The following is a 16,959-nucleotide window of genomic DNA, read 5'->3' on the forward strand; positions in this document are numbered from 1 at the left end:
CTTCACCTACTGGGGAAATTGTCCATCTGTAAAACATGGTATGGGGGCAGACAGGAGTCTACCTCTGGGGGCAGGCTGGTCTCCTGATTGTCCTCTCCCCTGGCAGACCCTGGGTCTCGGACCACCTCTGAGGCTTTTCTAGGTGCAGCATTCACAGTTTCTAGGTCTCCCAGACAACTCCAATTGAGGCGGAGCACGCTAGGGCTGTCAGTGATATAAATCCTCCTCTCCAAGGGTGTGGGGGGCAGAGAGGGCTCTTGGGGACAGAGGAGGGGCTGGAAGGAGAGTGTAACAGGCCAGGGGAGAGTGGCTAGGACACTCCACCAAAGTAGGAGGGAGGGAGTGTCCTGGGGCTGGCAGGGCACCAGGGCTGGCTCCAGAAGCGCTTTCACAGAGGAGGGGAGTGGTGAGTCACCAGACTCTCCCACACCCAGCACCCTGGTGGGAGGTGCTGTTCGGTTGTTGAATGAATGTTGGGCTTAAATCTTAAGTGGAAAGGTTCCCGAGACAGGCTGGCTGCAGGGACAAACAGCCAGAAGGCTTTTGAAGGGAACCACCTTCAGCCATGGCCTCTCTAACCAAACACACCTAGGAGGACAAGGGCCCTGCCGGGCAGTGGGGAAACGCTCCCTCTCACGGTCATCCTAACTCCTCCGTTCCCAATCTCGCCCGCACCCCTTTGCAGCATCACAGCCTCGGTTTACATGCTTCCCTAGGGCGTGGAGCTCCCTGTCCGCCCGCACAGTCCTGTCTGTCAGTTGATGGGACAGCTCCACCTGAGCGGTATCGGCTTCCCCACCCTTCCCGCGGACTGGCCCCCTCGGAAGTCGCGTCCCGCTCTCACAGCCCGTAAATGAGAAGCCCAAGGGCCCAGGCGGGAACTGATAATGAAAGGAGGGGCTGCGAGAAGGCGCCTAGCACAAGGAGACCCCAATGCCGGGAACAACAGCTCCTGAGTCTCCCTCCCCGCAAACGTGCGGCCCGACGAGGAGGTCCGGACAGACCAAGAGAGGTGAACGGACGGGCTAGCTGCCAAGAAGCCGGAACAAGGGCATGCAGAGGGAGATGGGGCTGGCCGCACAGACGAGGGGCAGGCAGGCAAGATGGACCCAGGCGGCCCCTTCGGGGACATGGGTAAGTATGGGTGGGGTCCGGCAGACCAGGAGACACTCACGTTCGCGGCCATGGTGGGACCAGGCTGGGCGCTCACCCTCGCTCTGCTCAGCTATGTAAGGGCTTGACGGCCTGAGTGCAGAGGCCAGCGGTCTCTCGCCCGACGAGGAGCTGCGAAAATCCGCGTGAATCCTAGAATCAGGGAGGACGTGCAAAAGTTGCCGCCCCGTGAGCCACAGCTTTTCTGCTCATGCGCGCCGCAGGGCCTCCTGGAAAATGTAGTCCGGGATCAGGCGCTTTAGCCACTAAGTTGCAACACGCACCGTACCTCATTGATGCGCCTGCGCACTGCAAGTCATTCCGGGATATGTAGTTCCACTGCCTTGAAGAGTCACCGACCAGCGCGCGGCTTCCTGGGAAATGTAGTTCCCAGCTGACTGGGGCCGAGGTAGGGTTGAGAGGGCGCAGAGGCAGGCGCGCGGCGGGCAGGCCTGGAGGGGGCGGGTCCGCGTGGGCCTCGGAGCCGCCCGCCCTGCCTGAGAAGAGGTAACAGCGTGATCGCGCTGCCGCCTGTGCCGCCGCCACCGCTATCTCTGCGAGGTCTGAGCGCCGGGGCTGCAGCCATGGCCTACTGCCGGCAGGAAGGTAGGCAGGGCGGGCTGCCATGGAGACCGGCCTACGAGGGCCTGCAGGGGCCAAGCGATTTTGCCACCCCCGCGGCCACGCAGGCCCCGGCGCCCCGCGACCCCACTGCAGGCGCGGGAGACTCGAGGCGCGACCCGGGGTCCCCTCTTTGGGATCCTTGGGAGGGCTGAGCGGTGGGGTCGCCACCTCCGTTTTGCAGATGAGAAAACCGAGATTGGGAGGAACGAGGCTGGTCCAAGGTCACTGTGAGACTCGAACCCGGACCTCAGAAGGACCAGCACGTGGGAGATTTCATAAACTAGGCCAAGGGGGTACGGGAAGTGCTGAGCACGCTTCCTTTGGCTCGTAATTGGGAATTTATTGTTTTTACTATCGCTTTTACCACCCACCACCCGTTTCCATTTGTAGGCGCCTTTTAACTGTCTCTCCTGAAAAGTTGCCACTCGGGTTAGGGGCTGTGCTGGAGTGGTAAAAGTGCCACCCACGTGGACATTTACTGAGCCCCTACTACGTACCAGACACTGTTCAAGAGTCTTTATATGGCTTTTCTCACTGATCTCGCAGCGATTTTTATAATTATAAGTTACCCACATTTTACCAAAGAGTGGACCCTAAGACACAGAGGTGACTTGGCCTAAGGCAAGTACTTGACACAGTATATCTTGGAGCTGGGGTTCAAGCTTCATCAGTCTGATCACAGAAACTGCACCATTCAGTCTGGTGTCCGCTGGATTCCAGGGAGCTCTCTGCTGGGAAGCCGCCCCTCCCCCCTTTCCAACAAAGTGCCCATCTCCTCTGCCTATCTCCTCTTTGCTTCATCTGTTCTTACCTCTGCTGAGGAACCCAGGAGTCTCTTGGCTGGAGTCCCAGGGCCTCCCCACACACTGCTACTAACTAGCTTTTTCTCCCTGAGCTGCCACCTAACCCTTCCAGGCCCCAGTTTCCAATCTTGTAAAATGAGAAGTTGGTTTTCATTCATTCAGCAGATACTCACGGGCATCTTCTCTGTGCCTGGCAATTATGGTGGACACATGAGAATGTAAAACTACAAAGAGAGTTGGAACTCACTCAAATTCTTTGGTGAATAGTCAGTCTGATTCCCTCAGTTTAATTCAGGGAATCTGAAGACCAGAGAAGGGGATGACCTACCCAAGGTCATACATCCAATTAGAAAACAGCTCCATCTAAAATATCAAGCTTTTCCCCAGTACCTCATTCTCCTAATAGAACCACTCCTTTCCTGGGTCATAAAGCCATAATACTCACTGATGTCTCTCCTGGGTACTATTTTTATTGATTAATAACTGTGCCATGAACAAAAGTCCTCTGCCCTCACTACTTTGTTAGTAGGTCTCTTGTTTTTAATTTTCTTTCTCTGGGTTTCTGATTTACTTCATTTAGCAAATAATTTTGAGCTTTTTAGGTATAATGAGGCTGTGCCAGATGAATAAGACCTCTCCTTGCCCGTGAGGATATCTAGGAATCACAGGTTCTTTGGGAAGGAAAGGCATTTTCCATCTGCCACCCAAAACATGGATCTTCATCTTTTCCTGGGTCAAAGATCTCTCTCTTAGTTTGGGGATGAGAATTGAAAGCCCCTGCGTGATCTGGCTCCAGCCTGATTTATAACTATCCCGTCACTGTTGAGCTACACTGGTGTCTTAGTTGTTCCTTTGCCTGGTACCTCTGTCCCTCAGCTCTTCCCATGGCTGGCTCTTCATTCTGGGTTCTGAGTGAGTCACTTGCCTGAGCAAATTTACTTCAGGGGTCCCCCCCACCACCCAGCTTTCAGGTTAGAAGTTTTGACATCCAAGTGTTCTATGGCGTGGACTCAGCCTCGCTCCCTGGCCGTAGACCACCCACACTTTCTGTATTAGTGCCACACTGATCCTTTCTTTAGTTCCCTCTTTTCTGTTGCTGTCTGCCTTCTCCAGTTCCTCAACAAACATTTATTGAACACCTGTGGTGTACCAGCCCCTGAGCAGGTGCTGGTGAGTGCAGGTGACATCATCTGCTTCATGGCGTTGGGGAAGAGATGGGCTCTCCATCTGGGTTGGATCTGCTGAAGATTTTGACATGTAAAGATCCCGTGCGTGTTCCTACTCCCCTTTCTGGGGGGAAATGGGACCACTTATCCAAAGTTGTTTTGTTTTGTTTTGTTTTGTTTGTAATCTACTTAATGGTAAGAACCATTCTGTCTTCCTGCTTTCTGCTGAGGTCTTCAGTTTGGTTTCTCCTTTCATTTGTTCAACAAATATTGATTACCCACCATGTTCTGGACACTGTTCTAGGTTCTGGGGATACTGCAATGAATGGAATAGACAAATCCTTGCCCTAGAAGAGCTGATACTTCAGTGGGGGAAACAGGGAGTAAGCAAATATATAATATGTTAGGTGAGGAAAAGTGCTTTGGAGAAAAGGCAGGCCAAGGGAGATGGGGAATGGTCGGAGAAGGCGGCATCTGAGTAGGAGGTATGAAAGTAGGGAGAGGGTGGCTGTGGGGATATCTGGAGGGAGCTCCCGGAAGTGAGGACAGCCTGGGCCGAGGCCTAGAGGTAGGTGTGCCCCCAGTGTGTCTAGTAAAGGCAACAAGGTGTGGGAATGGAGGGAGCGAGTGATGGGAGATGGGGTCTTGGAGGTGAGGGATGCAGATCTTTCTGGCTGTATTTGAAGGGAGAGCCAACCAGATTTGATGATGGAGGTTGAGAGAAAGGAATCAAGGATGGCTGTACAGAGAGTAAAAATAATGAATTGGGGGTGTCTTGGTATCCAACTGTTTAATCAGACTTTCTGTTCTCAGTTTTTCCCTTAAGTCCTGCTTTCACAGTGGGCCCTGGGGCCCCTGATTCCTGACCCTTACCAGGGTACTAGGGTGAGGATGGATTTTCTTCTAGCTGACTTCCCCTCCTTGTGACTTTGGGTTCAACTTTGTGTTAAGTCAGAAAGCACTCGCTCTCAGCTTGCCCACTTCCCAAACTTTACTGACCTCTCTAGCCTATGGTTGTCTCTTTTCTTGGTCCTTTTATCCTTGTCATTTAATGCCATTTAAAAAATTACTGTCCTTCGAGTGGGATTCCAGGTGAGAGCAGAAACTCATTTCACCTCTTTTGTTTAAGCAAAGTCTCATGATTCTTGCCCTGACCATGGGAGGAAGAGAGGCTGAGCTGCCGGGGGACAAGAAGGTGCCTGCGATCCCACAGCTGTTATGTGCTCATGCTCACATTTGAACCCCAGGCCTAAACCTCTGTGATATCGATGCCACTGAACCAGACCTCCCGAAGCTGGTCTTCTCTCTCAGCCTTAGAGCTGTGCTTCTGTTCTTTCTACAGATGGTTTTTAGCCCTTAATGTTATTTGTCCGTGAAACAAAAGGAGCTCCGTCTGGATACCAGGATTGGGGATGCAAAGATACATCCCTGCTTAGAAACCACAGTCAGATCACCCAGGGGATCTTCTTCCCCCAGTTTTATGGTACAGATGTGTCCCCCCAGTTTCATAGGTTGAAATCCAAAGCTCCAAGGGTGATAGTATTAGAAGGGGCCTTTGGGAGGTGCTTAGGGAATGAGGGTGGAGCTTTCATGTTTGGGATGAATGCCCTTATAAAAGAAGCCCCAGAGAGATCTCTAGCCCCTTCCACCCTGTGAGGACACAACGAGAAGGCAGCTGCTGTGACCCAGGAAGGGGCCCTCACCAGAAGGTGACCATACTGGGGCCTTGATCTTAGACTGGCAGCCTCCAGAACTGTGAGCAGTAACTTTCTGTTGTTTATGAACTACCTCAGTGGTGGTATTTTGTTATAGCAGCCTGAATGGACAAAGACACCTATCCAGGGTAGGAAAAGTGCCACTCAGGGAGGCTTGGAATCCTTACTTTCTCTGCCAGACAGCTCAGCGGGACTGTTCGCCCCACACTTCATTTCTGTCAGTGAAGCCTCTAAGACTTAGGTGAAGTCACCATAATCAACTAAAGGTATCGATAAACTTCAACCTAATTTAAAATGTGTAAGTAAACATCCACTAAGTAAAATGACTGGTAGAAGAGGCAAGGAGCAGCAGGATCCAGGACTTTGCTCTCAAGGCTCTTGGAATCCAAAGGATGGTCCAGATGAAGCTATTTTTGCTCGTGTAATGACAGAACGTGGGTGCCGAACGTGGGTGCCGACAAGGACACCAAACCTCAGTCAAGGACCCAGAGGGGCTACATCGTGCTTTGGCGCGAACAGCAGGCAGACGGGCCTTAGCTTCTTCTTGTACACTTACCAGCTGTGTGGCCTTGGCCGGATAGAGGAATTGAGGACCCCAACCGTGGGGTTCACGGTCAGGGACAGGACTGCATTTCAGCACATGGAGAGAGAGCTAGTTTGACAAGCAGGAAGGAGCTGGTCACAGGACAGCAGAACCACGGGTGGACTGGAGGCCCAGTCGCTGAGCATGCCAAGGGTCGGCTGTCCTTACTGTTTGTTACCCCATGTGGGAGACCCTGTGGAGGCATGAGAAGGGTGCCTTCCCTCTGTCCCCTGAACTGTCTTCTCTGGAGGTGTTGCTCTGCTTTTAGCCCCTGTATTTTCCTCAATCCTCTTCTGTAAATACTCCAGCTTGGTGTGGGCCCAAACCTTTTTCTTTGGTTTCTCTTAACAAGCCTGTGACGGAACTTTCCTAAGTGTAAAGGGAAAAGAACTGATATAATCAGAGAAAATGCCAGCAGCTCCCAGAGAGCCAAACTTCCGCAGGCCCAGCCTCTGCCCCCATTGTAGCTGACTCACAGCAGGCCACTGATGAAGGCCCTGCCCAAGGGCCAATGTGGATGGGACCTGGAGAAGGCACTTCCCATGCCCTTCCAGATGAGGTCCCATTGTCCCACATCTCCTGGGTGAATGGGTAGTCAGTAGGGTTGTTGCATTTGTCCTTGCCCTTCACCAGGTGGGTACCCAGGAGCTTAGAAGAAAGCTCCTGTTCATTCACTCAGCAAACATTCTCTTAATTCTCAGCTTCTTGGGGCTTATTGTACAAAACGTTTATTCCTGCTCCAAGCACACAAAGCTCTCAGGACAGTGTCTGAGTCATGCTAAGTACCCAATGTTAGCTATTGTTTTTATTCTTGAGTGTCCTGGGGGTGGGGTGGGGCAGTGTGGGTCTGGGTAAAGGATCTCCACAGCGTGGCCTTTGGAAACACATAGAGCTGGGTTCAAATTCCAGCCTGGGGTGGGCTCAGGTATATCCACTTCCCGTAGCCCTAGGCTTAACCACCGTAGAATGGGGCTCCTGCTGGCTCCTCTCAGGGTAGGGATGGGATGGCAGGAGCTAGCTGACACACAGGACCCAGAGAGGGGCCGGCCTCGGTCTGCCCTCCAGGAACAGCAGGGGCAACTGATGACATGCAGTGTGTGGAGTGCTGAAGACAAAGTGCTCCCAACCGCAACAGGAATATCAGACAGACTGTGGTTAGCTGATGGCCACAGGTTCTAGGAAGGTGAGGTGTGCGGACAGCTGTAAGGTGTAGGGGAGAGAGCCGGGAGGGTGTCGGACAGCAGACGTGCCTGCCTTGCCCTTTCCGGCTGGTTGACTTTGAGTAACCACTCTGGGGTTGGTCTTCTAATGTATAAAAAGCCTCGGATCACACTCATACCAGTTCAGTCAACACTGATTCTCGTTCCTTTGCCGGTGCAGCCTCCCACGAGGAGCTTTTCCTCACACAGCATGCATTTGGCTCCCACCAGCCTGGAGGCTCAGGACCCTCTGGCCGCCAGGCACGTATGGCCAGGGGCTCTGGCCTGATCGAGGTTCACATGAAGAGCTGGCTTCCTGACGCTGGTCCTTGCAGGGCCTCAGTCCTGACCCTAACACTCAGCCTATTATATTTAGGTTGGGTGATTGTTCTAAAACATAACGAACTGCAGATTGTTACAGAAGTTGATAACATCAGCACTTCATGAAATCCGCCCTCCCCCCGCCCCCCAGTCATTCCACGTGTCGGGAAATCTCCCCAGGCCTCGGGGACCATGGGGAACCTCCATAATGTTCCCTACCACCATGACCCCTTCTTTCTGGCCACGATTAGGGGCCAAGAGGCCAGAGGGAGTCTTGATTGTGGGCATTCTCAGACCACCGTGTCCCCAGCCTTTCAGAGGCAGATGACCGGGATATTTTTGCACAGGGCATCTTCTTGGACACACTTCGGTGGCTACATCAGCCGAGTGGGCTGTGGTGGGCTGCTGGCCAGGCACCCACATCCCTGCCCTCTCTTCTTGTCAAAGTTCTCAGTCTCCTCAGACTTCGTCTGCACTCTGAATGCTGTGGGTAAACCCTGACAGGGCTAGAAGCAAGTCTTTTCCTGCATGCCTTTTTCCTGTCCCTTCCACCCCTTCCCTGCGCACATGCACTCGAGCCCTAGTGGAGTGGAGCGGGGTGCCCAGCGGCAGGCACTCCGAGGCCCTAGTGAGTCTTCTTCATTCCACTAGAGTTGTCTGAAGGCTGACAGCTTGCAGCTCCCTGCTGGACCTGGGGAGGAGAGGAGACGGCGGCAGGTTGATGAGGCCTTCATAGGTTGTTGGGACATAATGGGGACAGTCTGAGTGCCAGGGGAGTTCTGAGATGAGACTGCCCCTTTCTTGATGGGAAGAAGAATTTGTTGCACAACTCTATTATCAGCAATTCTGGGGACTAAAGCAGCTGCATTTCATTGGATCAGGCATTTTGTCTCCTACCTTGGTGCATACGGCATCTTCTTCCTTACCCATGACCTTGGTGGAGTTTTTGTTCCAGTTGCAGGCACTCAATACAAGTGGCTGCTTGACCACACACAGACTCAGTGATATAACCCAGGAAGGGCAGTTTGATGGTCACCTCGCTTTGGGGTTTTGCATAGGACAGTCTTAAAACTTGCTTTTTGTGGCTTCTTTGGGTTTGGGGCTATTTGGCTGCTCTTGAGTGAAATGTTTCTTCCTCTGTTCTCCAAACACTAGGGAAGGATCGAATCATATTTGTGACCAAAGAAGACCATGAAACTCCAAGCAATGCAGAGCTGGTGGCTGATGATCCCAACGATCCGTATGAGGAGCATGGTAAGTGACACGGGCCTCCCAGGGACCCACGGACCCTTCCTGGGGAAAATGTCCATAATAGTTTTCCCATTTTGTCCTGGCCAAGGTTGGGTTTTCAGGTGTCCTTCCCAGCCATGGACTATCTCCAAGGACAGTGCTTTCTAGCCCTCATGCTGATGCACTCCCCTGGCTATTAGGCCAGAACCTAAGTTTCTCCTGAACTGAAGTCTTCTGTCTCTTTTTCTTCTGAAGTTTTACACAGACTGAGCTGGTTGGATGCTTCCCGATGAAGTTTTACGCCAGGGTTGGGGGGTGGCCATGGATTCCAGCGTGGCAGGCGGGTTAAGGTGACAGGGATCCTCCTGCTCAGTCGAGCTGGCAGATGGAATTCTGCCACATCTACAGACCATTAGCAAGCAGGCATGGAAGAGTCCTACACCTTGTTCTGTGAGGTGGTGAGGTCTGCTCTCTCTTCGTTGGTGCTCCAGCAAGGATCCTGCACAAAAAGCTCACTCGAGATTGAGGGACAATTTTCCAGTGGCAGGATCCAGCTCACCTAGTCAGAACTGTTGCATACAACTTATTAATGGTCAGTGGTCTTTTGGGCCTAGGATGCCATTCCAGAGGCTTTAGACTGCTGGGCTCACTGGAACTTCCCTGGTGTGTGTAAGACTGACCAGTGTGTGTGTGTGTGTGTGTGTGCAGGATTTATAAACAGTCCGTATCGTAAACAGTACTCAGTTGACCAATCTAAAGCTATTTCTGACACCTGTGATGATAATTAGCAACCTTTCCAGTGCTGACTGGTGGTAAATGTGGTGGAAAGAGCTTGCAGCAGCAGCCCATGGAGTGTAGGCTCCTGATTGGAATTTTTCAGATGCTAATTGAAGTGTATGTTCTCAGGGAGAATGTCTTACTGCTCCTGGGGGTGAGAGTAAAGTCAAGTCGAGGCTGCATGTCGAGAGCACTCCGTTGGAAATGGTGGGAGGCACAGGTCTTCTACGAGAAAGGCAGCTATGGGAATAATCTTGAATCAGCACTTTGGCAAAGAAAAACAAGTCGCCTGTCGGTTCCAGTGTTGTGCCTCTCTTGAGGTCCATATTAGTTAAGCACATTTATTGGGGCCTACAGAACAAATCAGGCCGTGTTTTGTTTGTCTCCTGGCATTTTAAAATTGAATGTGTCTCTGCTAAGCCTGTGCATTCCCCTTCAGTTCCTGCCAGGCCTTATCGTCCTTCTTGTTTTCTGTCCTACCTGCTTCTGTCGTTTATAATAGATCTGCTTGGACGTAGAGGTATTTGCCTTTGCAGCCCCTTATAGTGAATGATTGTACCAAGAAGCATATACAACAGAGAACTCTGGGACCCGGGTTCTGAGCTCTCAATGGCAGAATCACTCAGGAGACTAAGTAGGCCACCAATTCATGCCGGCCGCCTGCATCCAAGCACCCCAGCTCTATGGCTAAGATAGCACTTGGTTCGGCTTACAGTGCCATTAGAAAGGTGGCAGAAGGAATTTTCATCCACTCAAAAAGACTGGGGGAGGGCCTTAAAGATCACCTGGTCTGGGGGAAAATTGAGGACCCAGGAGGAGGTGAGGACTGGCCAAGAAAGTGACAGGGACTAGAACTGCAGGGTTTTGATTATATGTTCCAAACCTGCTGCATCTGGGCTTAATTTAAAATGTTGACGTCTGTGTGTGTTTACATTTTGCCCTTGAAATGCAAATTGGCTCCCAAAGCGCCCTCTGGGAGGAGCTACCTCATTCTAGCATGCCTTCCCCTGAGAAATAAGGAAGCATAGACTTCCTGCAGACCTGGATAATTATTTTAAAAAGTTAGTATTACTATTTCATTTGGAAATTGGCTGTGCAGGTTTCCTGGTCTTGAGCCTTCTGAGGGCAGCATTTGTATACAGGCCTGGTTTTATTGCATTTTGCAGATACCACGCTTTTTACAAATTGAAGGTTTGTGGCGACCCTGTTTGAAGCAAGTCTGTTGGTGCCATTTTTTCAACAGCATTTGTTCACTTCATGTCTCTCTGTCACGTTTTGGTCATTCTTGCAGTATTTCAAACTTTTTTGTTATTGTATATGTTATGGTGATCTGTGATTGGTGATCTTTGATGTTACTATTATAACTGTTTCAGGTGCCATAAGCCATGTAAGATGAGGAATTTAATCGATAAATGTTGTGTGTTTTCTGACTGCTCCACCGACTGGCTCTTCCTTGTCTCTCTCCCTCTCCTCGGGTCTCCGCATTCCCTGACATGACAATACTGAGATTAGGCCAGTTAATAACCTGACAGTGGCCTCTAAGTGTTCAAGTGAAAGGGAAAGTTTGCAGCCTCTCATGTCACATCAAAAGTTAGAAGTCATTGAGCTTAGTGAGGAAGGCCTGTCAAGAGCCAAGATGGGCTGAAAGCTAGGCCTCTTGCACCGAACAGTTAGCCAAGCTGTGAATGCAAAGGAAAAGATCTTGAAGGAAATGAAAAGTGCTACTCCAGTGAACACACAAATGATAAGAAAGTGTAACAGCCTGAATGCTAATACGGAGAAGGCAGGAGAAGGTCTGGAGAGAAGAGAACACCACCCACAACTTCCCTTAGCCAGAGCCTAATGGGGAGCAAGGCCCTAACTCCCTGTAATTCTGAGAAGGCGGAGAGAGGTGAGCAAGCTGCAGAAGAGAAGTGTGAAGCTAGCAGAGGTGGTTCTTGAGGTGAAGGAAAGAAGCCATCTCCATAACATAAAAGAGCAAAGGGAAGCAGCAAGTGTTGATGTAGAAGCTGCAGCACGTTATCCAGGAGATCGTGCAGAGATCATTAATGAAGGTGGTTACACTAGACAACAGATTTTCAATGCAGACGAAACAGCCTTCTAGTGGAAGAAGACGCCATCTAGGACTTTCAGAGATAGAGAGAAGTCAGTGCCTTCTTTTGAAACTTCAAAGGACAGATTGACTCTGTTATTAGAGGCTAATGCAGCTGGTGACTTGAAGTTGAAGCCGGTGCTCACTTACCATTCCAAAAATCTTAGGGCCCTGAGGATGGGCCTGGATGACAGCACATCTATTTACAGTGTGGTTTACTGAATATTTTAAGCCCACTGTTGAGACCTACTGCTCAGAAAGGAAGATTCCTTTCAAAATATTACTGCTCTTTGACAGTGCACCTGGTCATCCAAGAACATTGGTGGAGATGTACAAGATTGTTGTTTTCATGCCTGCTAACACAATATCCATTCTGCATTCCATGGATCAAGGAGTCACTTTGATTTCAAGTCTTAACTGTTTAAGAAATACATTTCATAAAGCTATATAGCTGTCATGGATAGTGATTCCTCTGGTGGATCTGGGCAAAGTCAATTGAAAACCTTCTGGAAAGGATTTACCATTCTAGATGTCATTAAGAACATTCGTGATTCATGGGAAGAGGTCAAAATATCACCATGAGCAGGAATTTGGAAGAAGCAGATTCCAAGCCTTGTGGACGACTTTAAGGAGTTCAAGACTTGAGGGGAGGAAGTAACTGCAGATGTGGTGGAAATAGCAAGAAAACTAGGATTAGAAGTGGAGCCTGAAGACATGACTGAACTGCCTCGATCTCCTGATCAAGCTTTAACTGATGATTGCCGGGGGAGGAGTGAAACGGGTGAGAGGGATTAAGAGTACACTTACCTTGATAAGCACTGAGAAGGGTATAGAATTATATATTATACACCTGAAACTAATATAGCACTGTATGTTAATTATACTTCAGTTAAAAAAAACTTTATCAGGTGAGAAGTTGCTTCTGATTGATGAGCAAAGAAAGTGGCTTCTTGAGATGGAATCTACATCTGGTGGAGATGCTGTGAAGATTGTTGAAATGACAACAAAAGAATATGACATAAAGCAGTGGCAGGGTTTGAGAGGATTGATTTCAATTTGAAAGAAGTTCTGCTCGGGGTAAAATGCTATCAAACAGCATCACATGCTACAGAGAAATTATTCGTGAAAGGAAGAGTCCATTGATGCAGCAAATTTCATTGTTGTCTTTAAGAAATTGCCGCAACCACAACCTTCATCAGTCAGCAGCCATCAACATCAAGGCAAGACCTTCTGCCAGCAAAAATTTACAACTCACTGAAAGCTCAGATGATGGTTAGCATTCTTTTTTTTTTTTAAAGATTTTATTTATTCATTTGAGACAGAGAGATACAGAGAGAGAGAGAGAGCATGAGCAGGGGAGAGGCAGAGGGAGAGGGAGAAGCAGGCTCCCAGCTGAGCCAGGAGCCAGACATGGGGCTCGATCCCAGAACACTGGGATCATGACCTGAGCCGAAGGCAGACGCTTAACCATCTGAGCCACCCAGGCGCCCCGATGGTTAGCATTCTTTAGCAATAAAGTATTTTCAATTAATATATGTACGTTTTTTATACATAATGCTATTATGCACTGAATTTACTGTGGTGCAAACATAGCTTTCATATGCACCGGGAAACCAAGAAAGTAATTTGATGTGCTTTATGTGATACTAGCTTTATTGTGGTGTCTGGAACCCAACCCACAATATCTCTGAGGTGTATCTGTAGGTATCCAGCACCATGCTGGCCTATGTAGGGAGAGGTGGTAAGATGTGGGGGGAGACAGCTTGGGCTCTGGGAATCCTTTGGGCCTTGGCTGTAGTCCTGACTTAGACCCCACTGAACCACAAAATCTCCTGTGCAAACTGGGATTTGTAGTACGATTGAAGAAGGTTGTCAAAAAGGATTATGTGTTTTACCACAGATAGTGTGGTACTTGAGAGTGTGCCCAGCAGCTATTGATGGTCTAGTGGTGAACTACCTGCTTGGGGTGCGGTATCCATTGACATCTCCACTGTTAGCCCATTTTACAAGTAAGGAATTGCAGCAGCAGATCTTTTGATCATTGAAGTTTCCTGAGCTAGAGTGAAGAGATGGGGTTCAGCCTAGGCCTAGGACTTTGGACACTAACTCAGAGTGCCATGCCTGGGTACTTGGTTAGAGTGAAAAATTGTATAATTTCACTGGGCATTTTAGAGTCTTACAGAGTGCTCCCAGTCCTATAAAAGACTCATGTAAGAAACTTCTGTATGAATCGTATTTCCCTGTCTATTACAAAGCTGGAAATGAAGCCATCATCTTGAAAGCATTTTAGAAAACCAGGAAATACTATTTAGATGTGAATAAGGTTCAAAGACAAGAAAGTGTAAAATTCAAAAGTAAGGGGGCCTACAGAATATTGCAACTGAACGTCAGTCTGTAGTTGCACCCCTCCCTGAAACACACATGCTGTTTAGCAGTTGGGTTAGTATGGTTAACATCCCTCTAGGTTTTTTCACTGTTAAAAGACTAGAACCACACCATCTGGTATGCCACTAGCTTTTTCCTTATACAACATGTCTTGGATATCTTCCCGCCAGTGCAGAAGGCTCAGCCTCTTCTTTACCAGTCCTCACACTGAGCTGAGCTTCTGAGAGCAGTTGCAGAGCCAGAGGGGCTTGAGGGGGCAAGGTGCCTTTTTTGGAGGCAGGGGGTGGTCTGGTCCTGATCATTTGAATGGGAGCAGAGCAGAGAGCGAAAGAAGGAGATCAGTACCTCAACTCCTTAAAGTGTTGGGGCTTTGAAAAAGCTTCTTGCTAACCAACCCAATAATGGTTTCTTCTTTGGATTAAATGGTTTCCAGTATTTAGCTCTTGGAGCACAGCCAGAGCCATGGGAGGTGGCTGAAAATATAGATCAGGGTAGAAAGTTGCCATTGGTGGCTTCTCTCCAGCCAAGCCAAGGGATGCTGCGTTTGCATAGACATTTGAACCCAATCCAAATTGAGAGGTAGGCAAGAGCCTACCAGGCAGCAGTTCTGTACCTCCCAAATATCTTTCAAGGACTGGACTTGGTTTTGCTTTTTCAGAAACCTTCGAGAGCCTGTCTCACATTTTCCTTGCCCATTTTCCCATTCTAGGATTGATCCTGCCAAATGGAGACATTAACTGGAACTGCCCGTGCCTTGGGGGAATGGCCAGTGGCCCCTGTGGGGAACAGTTCAAGTCAGCCTTTTCTTGCTTCCATTATAGCACAGAGGATGTCAAGGGGTCAGACTGTGTAGACCAGTTCCGGGCCATGCAGGAATGCATGCAGAAATATCCCGACCTCTATCCCCAGGAGGACGAGGAGGAGGAAGAGGAAGAGAAGAAGCCGGCAGAACGTTTAGAAGAGACAGCTGCCACTGAGGCCACTGCAACCAAAGAAGAGGAGGGGTCAAGCTAATAAAGGCCACAAGGCACTGGGCTCCAGTCCTTCTGCTTCAGAGTTACATGAACCTTTTGCAAAATGCCTTTTGGTCATTCTCCGAGAAAGTGTCTTTCCTCTGTTGTTCTGTGCACTATAATGTACAAAATAACTTATTTTGATGATCAGGGATCTTGGTCCTTTGCATACACACTGGAAAAAATGTATGTGTGTCTCACATAAATCTATCAGCAAATGTAGCTGTTACTTTTGAATTCTCTTCTCAGATTACCCTGAATTTTGCCACTTTGAAATAATGTGCTGACTATGCTCAGCAAGCAAATATCATTATTTGGGAGTGTTTTATGAGTGAGCTGATTTATTCTGATTGATTATATCCCTTTTAGTAGATTTTTATACCCCTTTGGGAAATGAAATAGAAATAAAAACAGCTTCCTTTAAAAATGCTGGAGTGGGGCCATTCCTAACACAAGAAGCCAGCTGATCAGATACTTATTTCTCAAGAACCATCTTGACCTTGAGTATATGAGGAGGTACTATATTTCATTTCTGATGCATTTTGGTTTCCATTTTTACGTTGAGCTCCAGGTTTTCTGTGTTTGGAAATTGGAGCTTTAGACCCTCTAATTCAAAATCCCTTTCTGAGTGAAGAGAAAGGCTGGTTTTGCTGTTCTTGTTATTCCAGAAGCCCTGGTTTGGGGCCTGTGTTCACACTGGCTCTGTGTCAGCCTGTTTAGATGCAATGTTCTTGAGAGCTGGGGACCTAGTTGTTACCAAAGTAGCAGCCAAGAGAAGAAATGGTGTGAATTAAGTAGTCAATTAAAGGAAAATGTGATTTTTACCTGATGTTGAGTGTGTCCTTTGTTTTTACTAATTACAAATATTTTTGATATAAGGAAATAGAAATATGAAAAATTCCCTAAAATTCCTCCTTGAAGATACTGGTAAGCTGGTTTGAGTCTTAAAATTTTCTGTTGAATTCCTAGCAAGCCAGTTGTTTTTGTCAATGAGCAGATCCTTCATACAGATACCACAGTTAATTTGTGAGGCTGGGAAGGCTCTTCCCATCTTGAAGATAAGGAACTGCAGCCCTCACAGGTTAAGTAACTAGCCCAAGGCAACTGTAAGACATTTCAGGCCAGGGTGTAGTAATACCTCGTTTGTCCCTGGTGTATTATCTATTGCCATGTAAAAAATTACTTTAAAACTTAGCAGCTTGAAACAAACATTTATTATTTCACAGTTTCTGTTGGTCAGGGGTCTGGGCACAGCTTACCTGGGTCCATGGCTCAGAGTCTCATGAGGCTGTGATCGAGGTGTCAGTCAGGGTTGTGATCATCTCAAAGCTTGACAGGCCTTCCAAAATCACTCAGGTAGTTTGGGGGCAAAATTCAGTTCCTTGTGGGTGGTTGGGCTGAGGGCCTCAGTTCCTCACTGCCTATCTGCCAGAGTCCTCCCTCAGTTCCTGGTCACATAGGCCCCTGCTTAGGGCAGCTCATAACATGGCAGGTGGCTTCTGTGAGAGCAAGTGAGAGAGCAAGATGGAAGCCATGACTCAGAATCACAGTGATTTGCACCAGCTACCTACACACAGTGTTTTCTGTCTGTGTTTTGTTATTTTGCGATGCAGGCCAGTGCAGCATATCAGCCAGGCTTCTAGCAGAACATTGTTCTGCTCGTTTTTGTTCTCATTAAGTTCTATGATTGTATAGATTTTAACTTAACATTTTGGTAAGCCATAAATGTTATTAAAATAATAACATTTTAATAGCCCAAACTATTAGGAAGTAGCCCTTATATAAAAATAAAAGCCTTCTCATTCACCTGGAAGAACCAAAGAAAAGTCACATGCATTAGATAATTTCACATAACTTTCAACATCTGCTATAGGCCCAGAATAGTAATTTGTAGAAATT

The 16,959-nt window shown here is 48.5% G+C and overlaps 2 protein-coding genes across 3 annotated transcripts in view; one reads left to right on the plus strand and one right to left on the minus strand.

Moving 5' to 3' along the window:
- LOC102731934 (transmembrane protein 43) overlaps nucleotides 1-1,362 on the minus strand; it is a 17,990-nt gene extending 16,628 nt beyond the window's left edge. The window contains exon 1 of the mRNA XM_006748720.3: nucleotides 1,175-1,362. Coding sequence (XP_006748783.2) covers nucleotides 1,175-1,186 — 12 coding nt within the window. The 5' untranslated portion in view covers nucleotides 1,187-1,362. The remainder of the gene's footprint in view (nucleotides 1-1,174) is intronic.
- Nucleotides 642-15,889, plus strand: LOC145715773 (mitochondrial intermembrane space import and assembly protein 40). 2 transcript variants are annotated; one of them, XM_081810091.1, is made up of 3 exons: nucleotides 642-1,134; nucleotides 8,719-8,817; nucleotides 14,757-15,889. In XM_081810091.1, exons 1-3 carry the CDS (start codon nucleotides 1,104-1,106, stop codon nucleotides 15,059-15,061), a joined length of 435 nt encoding a protein of 144 aa, XP_081666217.1. In that variant the 5' UTR covers nucleotides 642-1,103; the 3' UTR covers nucleotides 15,062-15,889. The 2 variants fall into 2 exon arrangements, with proteins under 2 accessions (XP_081666217.1, XP_006748782.1); XM_006748719.3 differs by lacking the exon at nucleotides 642-1,134 and adding an exon at nucleotides 1,535-1,758.
- Nucleotides 15,890-16,959: the final 1,070 nt, after the last annotated feature.

This window comes from Leptonychotes weddellii, unplaced genomic scaffold (genome assembly GCF_054177405.1).
Source record: "Leptonychotes weddellii isolate Sample4059 unplaced genomic scaffold, ASM5417740v2 HiC_scaffold_180, whole genome shotgun sequence".
In the NCBI taxonomy this organism is placed as follows: domain Eukaryota; kingdom Metazoa; phylum Chordata; class Mammalia; order Carnivora; family Phocidae; genus Leptonychotes; species Leptonychotes weddellii.

Coding starts and splice junctions, on each gene's coding strand:
- LOC145715773 (XM_081810091.1), top strand. CDS start 1,104: ATGGACCCAGGCGGCCCCTTCGGGGACATGG. Junction 1,135..8,718: donor CGGCCCCTTCGGGGACATGG/GTAAGTATGGGT, acceptor TCCAAACACTAG/GGAAGGATCGAATCATATTT. Junction 8,818..14,756: donor CGATCCGTATGAGGAGCATG/GTAAGTGACACG, acceptor TTCCCATTCTAG/GATTGATCCTGCCAAATGGA.